Below are 10,801 nucleotides of genomic sequence, written 5' to 3' on the forward strand. Positions count from 1 at the left end.
TTTATGGTTCAGGATGAGCCATCATAGGAAAATAATGAGCTTCGGGATAAATAATAGATAATAGGGCAGTATCATGCCACCCCAGGCCTCAGCCACACCCCAAGTGTTTTATTACTTATTGTTTTTAAAACTGCACACCAATATTTGAATCAGTACATGCCTATCTAAAAAAGTTTTACCCCTTAGCCCTATTCTAATGGAAACAAGTATCACATTCTCTCTGGCCTGGAAAGCTGATCGCGAGGTCTCACTCTCACTGCATATTCAAACAGCCAATGAATGCATTCATGCCCAGAGACGAGTTGACCGTACCAGCCTCACGGCCTGACCATGACCCTCAGGCCCTGTTACCTTGACGACATAACCCTCGCGGACATAGATTACCCAGCGGCAGTGGGTGTCGTCGCCATAGGACCGTGGGTAGTTAGGGCTCTGCACCGTTGCCAGGGATTGAAAGAGTGCCACTATGCCGCAGCTCAGGCCTGAACAAACACAAAAGAAGAGGTATTGATGGAGCCAAGCATGGTCAAGCACGGTGCACACACTCACACTCATCTCCCAGAAGACAATGCCAGTTTGCATGCAATACAAACACAGTGCGGTGTTGTGTTTCTTTCCACCAGGGGTAATGTGGTAGAGAGAGAAAGTGTGGCAGTGGTGTTTTGATCCACCTCTCCTGACTCTCATGGGATGTGTGTGTGTGTGTGCATGCAGTCCTCTGGCATAGCTGCGAGTATGGTCATGGTCCTGCCAGCACAAGGTCTCTCGGGATCCACCTGTGCTGTGTCACCTTAGAAAAAGAGCACAGACGAAGGTCTCAGGAGACAAAGCTGTCTCTAGCGCCAAGCTCACACCTGTTTGGAGAGCTGCACATGCTGAACCCTGCCAGACAGAGTGTTATAAATAATAAGCACTAAAGATATGGGATAATAGCGGACATATGTGGATACAAAGTTGGGAGAATTAGATGGTGCTTGTGTCTATATACTAGGGAAGAACTACAAATGTTTAGAAAATATTAAATAGCTTCATAATCACATAGATATTCCAAAATATAATGGACATTATGACAATGCAAAAAAAAACAATACTCTCTCAGTGTGGTTGATTTAGGGGGACTTTGAGGAATTTAAACATACATGCACCCCCTGATTAGTTGAATCTTTCATGTTAGGGCAAAGAAAACATTAAAAAGTACGGTGGCCGAGAAGTGCAAAACATATTAACAAATCTGAAAACACTTGACTTGCCGTTGTGTTTTCAAATTTTTTAATGTGTTTTCGGATTTGTTGTTTTGTTTTCAGATTTGTTAATGTGTTTTCGGATTTGTTAATGTGTTTTCGGATTTGTTAATGTGTTTTCAGATTTATTGTTTTGTTTTCGGATTTGTTAATGTGTTTTCGGATTTGTTAATGTGTTTTCGATTTGTTATTTTGTTTTCAGATTTGTTAATGTGTTTTCGGATTTGTTAATGTGTTTTCGGATTTGTTATTTTGTTTTCGCATTTGTTAATGTGTTTTCGGATTTGTTAATGTGTTTTCGGATTTGTTAATGTGTATTCGATTTGTTATTTTGTTTTCGATTTGTTAATGTGTTTTCGGATTTGTTAATGTGTTTTTTTCGGATTTGTTAATGTGTTTTCGGATTTGTTATTTTGTTTTCGCATTTGTTAATGTGTTTTCGGATTTGTTAATGTGTTTTCGGATTTGTTAATGTGTATTCGATTTGTTATTTTGTTTTCGATTTGTTATTTTGTTTTCAGATTTGTTAATGTGTTTTCGGATTTGTTAATGTGTTTTCGGATTTGTTATTTTGTTTTCGCATTTGTTAATGTGCTTTCGGATTTGTTATTTTGTTTTCGCATTTGTTCATGTGTTTTCAGATTTGTTAATGTGTTTTCGATTTGTTATTTTGTTTTCAGATTTGTTAATGTGTTTTCGGATTTGTTATTTTGTTTTCGCATTTGTTAATGTGTTTTTGGATTTGTTCATTTGTTTTTGGATTTGTTAATTTGTTTTGCACTTCTCGGCCACTGTAAAAAAAAGTACAGGACATTGAGATCTCAAAGACCAGGGTTGAAAACTAGTTGGTAAATGCACTGGACAAATTATGTCCTCTAGATGTTGTTGTGTTACCTTAGAACCCTTATTAAATAAGACCAAGGTGGTCTTGTCACAGGGTGCTGCTTTTCCGTGGACCACTTTAACATCCATCACTGGTCAGAATTTCCTTTTTTTTTGTTTGTTTATATATTGTAATAAAGTTTTGAGAATAGATCCTCTAAAAAATTTTTCTTCTTCTTCTTCATCTTCTTCATCTTCTCTGAGAGATTTTTTTTCAACACTGTCTCTTCTTGTTCATTATGGATCTAAGTGTACTTTTTTATCTGGATAATGTTTACTGTTAAAGGTGCTAAATAGATAAAATAGATTTTAAAGAATAGCCCTGGGAAGACTAAAAAAACAAACAGCATGTGACAGTTGAAAAAGTTGTGTTGTATCATGGCACCCATGTTTGATGACTATAACAATAGGCATGTAGGCATGTAAGACCTATACAGACAAATGTCTCTCTACTTGACAGACTTTTACATATCACAGCCGTACATACGCAAAGCAATATGCTAGGAATGAGTCCCCAGTACCTGTTTGTTGACATATCTATTGATCACTGTCATGTTATAGCTCTTCGCTAAACATTCTTGGGAAAAACGTCTTGACTGGTCGAGGCACCAGATTTGCAACTTACCCAAAGTGTAGTCATCTTTGACGGCTCTGAAGCGAACAGAGAAGCCTGAGCCTGAGACGCTGAAATCAGACATGAACTGAAGCATGGTGGTGTTGGAATGTATGAGCAGTGGTGCAGGAGACTTGTTGCCACAAAATCGGCCTGGTTACAAATACAGAGAAAGATACATGTGGTTATTCTCTAGTGCAGAGATATAAAAAAAAAGTGTGAAGCGTTATTATGTATTGCCATCCTACTGATTTCAGCCTCCAGATCTCTTTCTATATTTTATTTTTAGTTGAAAAGACAGCCCCAGGGTCATTGGTTTGATCCTAATGAGTTTCACACATTCTCTTCATGTCTAAATGCATTTGTGCAATGTGCTTTGCCATAGCATGCTATCTCACTTTGGCTGTATTCCTATTTACACCCAGTGTTTCTGGAATTCTGTAAGGTCCGATCTGGGGTGAGGTGGAAATACACTCCCTATGAGGAGGAAACCCATCATATTTTCCCTATGTTCATGCTGAGTCAGGTTTCCTAAAACCGCCCTTGTAGGTGGATAGTCTATACTAAATTGACCACCACACTGTATTATCCAGGTTGTACTCCCAAATAGTTTTCCTGGGATAATCTTTGGATAATCCATTTGGAACCTGAACCCTTGCCACCCAAAGAACCCTTAAAAAACAATTTCTGGTCCATACTGCCTTCCAAATCGTCATCACCTATTGGTAGGTCTTCACCAGCAAACACAGTGAGGTGGTCACTTTGGCACAGAGGATGGTTCTCCAGGTCAAACTTTAAGAATTCCAGCAGGATTCTTTTGCCACCTGGTACAGTGATATACCAGGAGAATGCCCTGCCAACAATACAACATCAACCATAGTCACTGTTCCTGTACACCTTAAGAAAGAACACTGAAATGTTGAAGACTCACTTATTGTCGCTGTAGTTCAGGGCTGGGTGAACTGGGTATCGTATAATACCCTCATTGCCTCTCAAAGTTCTGTCTTGTACACTTAATTGGGAGATGATTTTTCCTGAATGAAAGAAAATGACGAATGTCAGCTTTATTCCCCAAAACATTATGACACAAATAGAACAAAAAAAAAAATCTGCACATATACTGAATATTGAACCCTTTCAACACAGAAGAGGAAAACCTTTCCAGAGCAACCATTTGATGAACACAGGGATGTTAGTGAACACTGCAGGTGAGCTTCTTCCAATCAGAGGTTTCATCTGGTTGTTGATCCAGCTGCGTCCACATCCTTTGCCCCATGACGTGATTCCAACCACCACCCAATGTCCATCAGCTCGTGGGCACAACAAAGGTCCACCTGAGTCCCCCTATGGAATACAGCAAGTATTCATTTCATTTATTTATTAATTTTTGTTCACTTCTTATGGATGAGGTGGAAATTACCTGAGAAGGTCAGTGGACACAAAGTTTACGTGCTCCATTGATCTAGAGACATTCTCAAACTAGGTATGAGTTAAAGTCTCATCAGTTGGGCCTTACCGAGATTGAGATGCCCAACCACCTCCACCGGCTTCTCTTGAGTTGTATATTTTCATATGATATTCGTTTAGTTATGTCATACCATCAAGTATTCCCACCTCCCACTGTATCAGTATTCCTAGGATAGTTTCTGAATCCACCGTTGCCCATACAAGGATAACTGCAAGTCCCAGTCCAACTTTGTGCTAAATACCACCAGCAAGACCAGTTTGAGGAAGATATCTTTGACGATAACTTTCTACTTTCTGCACGGTGGCTTAGTGGTTAGTACGTTCGCCTCACACCTCCAGGGTTGGGGGTTCGATTCCCGCCTCCGCCTTGTGTGTGTGGAGTTTGCATGTTCTCCCCATGCCTCGGGGGTTTCCTCTGGGTACTCCGGTTTCCTCCCAAAGACATGCATGGTAGGTTGATTGGCATCTCTGGAAAATTGTCCGTAGTGTGTGAGTGAATGAGAGTGTGTGTGCCCTGCGCTGGGTTGGCACTCCGTCCTGGGTGTATCCTGCCTTGATGCCCGATGACCCCCATAGTCTCCTCGTGACCCGAGAAGTTTGGATAAGCGGTAGAAAAGGTATGAGTGAATGAACTTTCTATGTATCAGCTGTCAGCTACTAGTTAACCTTTCTGGCTTTTCTGGAAAATGTTGCTTCAGATACAAAAACTGATGTGAGATGTGAGATATGTTCCAAACCACTATTAAGTATGTAGGCGATGGAGTTTAGGGTTACTACCTGGCAGGCATCTTTCCCTCCTCTCTCTGGTCCAGCACACAACACTGTGAGGTTTTGCAGTTCTGGTCTGAGGGTTTGAAGGATATGCTTGCAGATGGCTGGATCCACCAGATCTAACTGCACTTCATGAACAACCGAAGTAATCTGACCTCCTGAGAATAGGCAAAACTGCTAAATACGTTAAAAAAAAAGAAAAAAAAAAGTCACCATTAAAGTCATTATCCGCACATATAAAATTTTGGTTTTCTTACTTTCTTTTGTCCGTCCCCAACCAGCAACAATGCAAGGGGTCTTTGGTGGGAACATCTCACCAGGCAGAGGAAGACATACAGGCTGAGCAAAGTCATCTTTCAGTAAGTTCAGGAAACGTTAAGAAAAAAACGTTCAGTGTTAAAAGAGCTGTGACAAGTTTAGCTATTGTTCAGCCAAAAAAGTTCGTTTTGTGCACTGAAACGCTTTCAATCTATCGAACGACTAGACATATTTTAAATATAGCTTCTATTTTTGGCAACACTTAAGGATGGGTGTTATACTATGGTTTTGATGAATGAACTCTCTCTAATTCGTCATCTTTTCTATAGTAACTTCAGAGTCTCACATATTGTACCTTCCACTAATTTCATAAATAGTGTAAAAAGAAAAACAAAAAAAGAACTTGCTGAAGCGGATGTGTCCTTTCAGCTCCAGCAGGGCAATATCGTAGTTCATAGGAAGTGTATAATGGTACTGCTCATGAAGTATCACGTTCTTCACACCAAACCTCTGCTCCCCATGATCCATCACTCTCTGGTCATACTCGCCCACTACAGCCTCCACACTATGCAGGAACTCTCTATCCAAACACAGGCATTTTAAATAAAATAAAATTACTTATTATTTATTGTCACATTGATGAGTTTGCTTCCCAAGCGCTGATTACACAGTATTCTAAATTCTAAATACACACCGTATGCTCTATCGTATAAATAGGACACACTGTATACCGTACAAGAATGTTTTAAATATAGATTTTAAAAAATAACATTTTTCTTGTGCCATCAATAGATCTCTTTACTGGTGTTGCATTTTATTTTTATTTATAGCATTGTATTGTCTTTTAATATGTTTTGAATCCATTTAAATTACAACTTATTTGGCTGGTGAAAAATAGTGGTGGCTACTATATTTGTAAACCGATTTAAAATTTATAAAAAAAATACACAAATAAAAGAATTTAAATTCTTTTAAAAAAAGATGTACAGTATTATTTTAAATATATAAGTAATAAAAATGATATTATTACCAATGATTAATAACATTGTATATTAACTTGTATATCAAAAACAATAATAATAATTAAGTAATAAGTGATTATATATATAATATATATAATACATATTATTATTATTATTATTATTAATTATATACTTATTATTACATTAAATTTATAGTTTATTATATATATTTACTTCTTTTATTTAAAAAATTTTATATTACATTTTATTTATATTATTATAAATACATAATAATAATAATTAAGTAATAAGTGATATATATACACACAAGTATTATTATTATTATTATTAATAATATTATTATTAATATTATTATTAATAATAATAATTATACACTTATTATTACATTACATTTATATTTTATTATATATATTTACTTATTTTTTAAAATAATTTTATATTACATTTTATTTAGATTATTATAAATAAAATAATAATAATAATAATTATTATTATTATTATTATTATTATTTTATTTATAATAATATAACTATTGGTGCTATTTATTTGTTTGTTTGTTTGTTTGTTTGTTAGTAGTATAGGAGTAAAGATGTGATATTAGTCCTTACTCCGTAGAGGTAGAGAAGCAGTGAGCTGCAGTCAGAAGCCAGCAGTCGTTGAGGATGGCAGCTCCACAGAAATGAGATCCTCTAAATCTCAGAGACACCTGGGTAAAAACACACAGCTCGCTTTACTCACCCTTATATGAAGTAAAATCACACCCCAAGCTGAAAAACACCTCAATTTTCACTTTCAGTTAGAAAGGTACATGCCAGCCAGGGGTGAGAGCCATAACGCGCCGGTGAGCCTCCGACGATCCTCAGGTAGCGATCGAATGTGCTTCTTAATCGGGGAGAGCCACACTTTGCTCCTGAACCGATGATGACATTACCATAATTACTGTGAGAAAGTTTATCTGCACTGTACATTAAAACATTTCAGTAGTAACATGCTAAAAGTGATGATGATGTTCTTACCATCGAGAAGGACAGCATGTGAAAGGCACATGAGACAGAGGAGAACTGCAAAGATCCAGAAAGACAAGAGAGTCATTGTGGCATGTGAATGCTGACATCTCCAGTTAAGCCTGGGCCTTTTATACAGGAGTACAAACAGGGGACAACTGGGTCATTAAATAAGAAAAAAAAAAGTTCAGTTTCCAAAAGAAAACGTCCAATCTGGACAGTCTAATCCCATGTCCATGTGCTTTACTTGTCTTTTGCTTACATTTATTACAGTATCTTTAAGACAAGAGACAAGTTCATTCAATGCTGCAGGTTTACTGAGAGCTTCTTATTCATGAGACAGGAAGCTAAGCACCGCTGTTAAAAACCTGACAAAAAGCATGTGGCATCAGGAAAATGCCTTTTGGCTGAAAACACACCAGTTTTGAGAAGGTCAACGATGCAACATGAACCGCTTTGGATTTAGATCCTGAACAGGTTTTGTTTCGGTCAGTCAATAAAACAGAGAAATGCTAAAAGGAGTCACATTTTACTGCAGCATGTGGGTCTGGTGAATAAGAAGCAAGAAAGGATGACCTTTAGGGCTGACGATTTCTCTCAGTTACTTATGTGAAAAGCTTTCCCATGTGGTTCCAATCTCAAGGATTGCTCTCTACCTATGTGCCTATGTATCTGTGAAAGTGAATCATGACTCTTTATGACTCTTTATGAAGGAACGACTCATTATCGTATGTATGGATGTTTAAAATAATCGATCTATAAAAAGGAGTCATTAATGTACGTAAGAATCTTTACACTCATTAATCGATGAGGATGGATTATCGATACACCTATGAATCTGTAAGAAATGACTCTTTAACCTTACTATAAATCTGTATAAAAATGAATCATTAATGTCATTATGCATCTATGAAAGTAGACCTGTGGAAGCTGTGGCAATTCGAGAGAGAGAGAGAGAGAGAGAGAGAGAGAGAGAGAGAGACAGAGAGAGAGAGACAGAGAGAGAGAGAGATAAGCTATAAGACGAGAGAGACCAGAGATAAATAGGAGTCGAAATAGAGAGAGAGACATAGATGAGACAGGCGTGAGGCAATAGAGGAAGAGAGCGAGAGAGTGACAGAGAGATCGAAAGCGAGAGAGACAATCGATCAAAGAGAGCCATAGATATCCAGATCAGAGAGACAGAGAGAAAGAGAGAGAGACAGAGTGTGAGAGACAGAGCGAGAAAGAGACAGAGACAGAGACAGAGAGAGAGAGAGAGAGAGACAGAGTGAGAAAGAGAGAGACAGAGACAGAGAGAGAGACAGAGAGAAAGAGAGAGACAGAGACAGAGAGAAAGACAGAGAGAAAGAGAGAGACAGAGACAGAGAGAAAGACAGAGAGAGAGAGAGAGAGAGAGAGAGAGAGAGAGAGAAAGAGTGAAAGAGAGAGAGAGAGAGAGAGTGACAGAGAGAGAAAGAGAGAGAGACAGAGAGAAAGAGAGAAAGAGAGAGACAGAGATAAAATTATAGACAGTTTTGAGATATATATATAGATCTATATATATATTGACCAGATATAAAATATATGATACAGATATAAATATATAAATAATAACATATAAAATATAATATACATATTATATACATAGCTATAAATATACAATACCAGATCACATATAATATATATATATAGACATATTATAAAGATATATACATATACCATAGATATAGACATATATAAAATATAGAGACAGATACAGGAGAATAATACAGATATAATAGAGATACATATACATAGTATAATACATAGAGTATATAAATACCATATATATATATATAGAGAGAGAGAGAGAGAGAGACTCATTGATAGACAGAAGTTTGTATGTATAAACAAGTGCAGTAACTAATGCCCAACTCCATTTGCTCTATTTGCAGAAACCGCTCTGCTTGCTAAACACTGTGTTAACAGTGGCATTAGCCACCTAAGAGTAAATAATGATCAGCTTATTGTGCAACCTGATCCAAGTGGGACCTCCATGGCAACGCTGCCTGGCAACATCCGTAAACCTCTATAACGGTAATTAAGGACTTCAGGAACACCTGAAAAAAAAACGAAGTTCTAAACAGCAGGTCTGACAAGGACGCCTTAAATTAAACACACCGTGTTACCAGTTGCTTGAGTAAGAATGATAATGTGTGGTGCAGATTTGAAGTCCTATTCTGTTCCTTTTTCAGATACGTTTGCACTAGCACTTCCTCCAGCCCTTGTGTAATAACTGTGTATCTCAGTGTTTCCTCAAAATCAGTCTCACACGAGTCAGTTTGAGGAAATTCGATCTTGTGTGGCTTGTTTTACTTGTTTCAGCTTTTTTTTTTACAAGACATCACTTGTGCTCTTTTCTCTCTCTTTCTTTAAGGATATTCTACTTCTCTTCCTTACTGGTAGAAAGAAAGAAGGAAAGAAAGAAGAAATTAATTAATTAATTCATTCATTCATTCATTTATCTATTTATTTATTTGTTTGTTTGTTTGTTTGTTTGTTTATTCAAAGACTTTAAGCCTCATCAACCAACACAAGAAAGGACGAGCAAGAGGTGATGAACATGGAGGAGTAGAAAGGAAACGTCATACAAGAGTCGAGCCTTTAAAAATACTCTATTTTTTCTAATGCTTTTATTTCAATTCTCACACATACTACTGTACATAGCACATTTTTCTATGTTTATTTTCTTCTTCTTTTTTAATTCTATTTTTATTATATATTTAATATAAATCAATCTGTGAATGAGAATTTTGTTATCAAGAAAATTATAAGCAGAAATTATTATCCAAAGTAAAAGATAAACGGTGAACCATAGCCAGTATTTATATTGCAAAAATATCTTGGAAAGTGATATTAGATTAAGCTGATTTTAGTAAAAAGGTTCAGTTCAAGAGTGCTCCGATAGAAAGGAGTCAGAACACACAGTGTCTATCTGGCTGCATTGTGTTTGCTGGACTGACCATGGAGCAATGGAAGAAGGTGGTCTGGTCTGATGAATCATGTGGAAATTCAGGCGCTTTTACGTCACTTACCTGGGGAGGAGATGGCACCAGGATGTGCTGGCAGAGGCAGTGTGGTGCTCTGGGTGATGTTCTGCTGGAAAAGCTTGAGTCCTGGAATTCATCTGGATGCTACTGTGACACGAAGCATGTACCTAAACATTAACAGTCCAAGTACAGGCCTTCATGGCAAATGTATTCCCTAAGAGGAGTGTCATCTTTCAAATATCAAACACATGGCCTCCACGTGTTGTCGCCTGCTTTGGTGGCACAAGGGGACAATATTAGGCAGGTGGTTTTAATGTTATGACTAATCTATGCTATTTGTTCAAATAGAAAGTGTGTATGTGTGTGTGTGTGTGTGTGTGTGTGTGTGTGTGTGTGTGTGTGTGTGTGTGTGTGTGTGTGTGTGTGTGTGAGAGAGAGAGAGAGAGAGAGAGAGAGAGAGAGAGAGAAAGAAAGAGAGAGAGAGAGAGAGATGTTGAGATGTAAATAAATTTTTTTTTTAAATTTAACGCTGTCTGGTTTCCTGAGATAAGGCTGAGTAGTTGTCTGTGTC

The 10,801-nt window shown here is 37.3% G+C and overlaps 1 protein-coding gene across 3 annotated transcripts in view; it reads right to left on the bottom strand.

The window, feature by feature from the left end:
- The window catches only part of LOC113635740 (ovochymase-2), a 9,638-nt gene extending 2,716 nt beyond the window's left edge, over positions 1-6,922 (bottom strand). Inside the window, exons 1-8 of one of the 3 annotated variants that reach the window (XM_047802075.1) lie at positions 6,824-6,922; positions 5,232-5,812; positions 4,981-5,148; positions 3,894-4,080; positions 3,668-3,770; positions 3,456-3,589; positions 2,749-2,889; positions 352-482 (exon numbers count right to left, since the gene is read on the bottom strand). In XM_047802075.1, coding sequence (XP_047658031.1) covers positions 352-482; positions 2,749-2,889; positions 3,456-3,589; positions 3,668-3,770; positions 3,894-4,080; positions 4,981-5,148; positions 5,232-5,327 — 960 coding nt within the window. In that variant the 5' untranslated portion in view covers positions 5,328-5,812; positions 6,824-6,922. Of the gene's footprint in view, positions 1-351; positions 483-2,748; positions 2,890-3,455; positions 3,590-3,667; positions 3,771-3,893; positions 4,081-4,980; positions 5,149-5,231; positions 5,997-6,823 lie in introns of those variants that run through there. The other 2 variants (XM_047802074.1, XM_047802076.1) reach the window with 2 other exon arrangements.
- Positions 6,923-10,801: the final 3,879 nt, after the last annotated feature.

Source organism: Tachysurus fulvidraco, chromosome 17 (assembly GCF_022655615.1).
Source record: "Tachysurus fulvidraco isolate hzauxx_2018 chromosome 17, HZAU_PFXX_2.0, whole genome shotgun sequence".
Classification (NCBI taxonomy): Eukaryota; Metazoa; Chordata; class Actinopteri; order Siluriformes; family Bagridae; genus Tachysurus; species Tachysurus fulvidraco.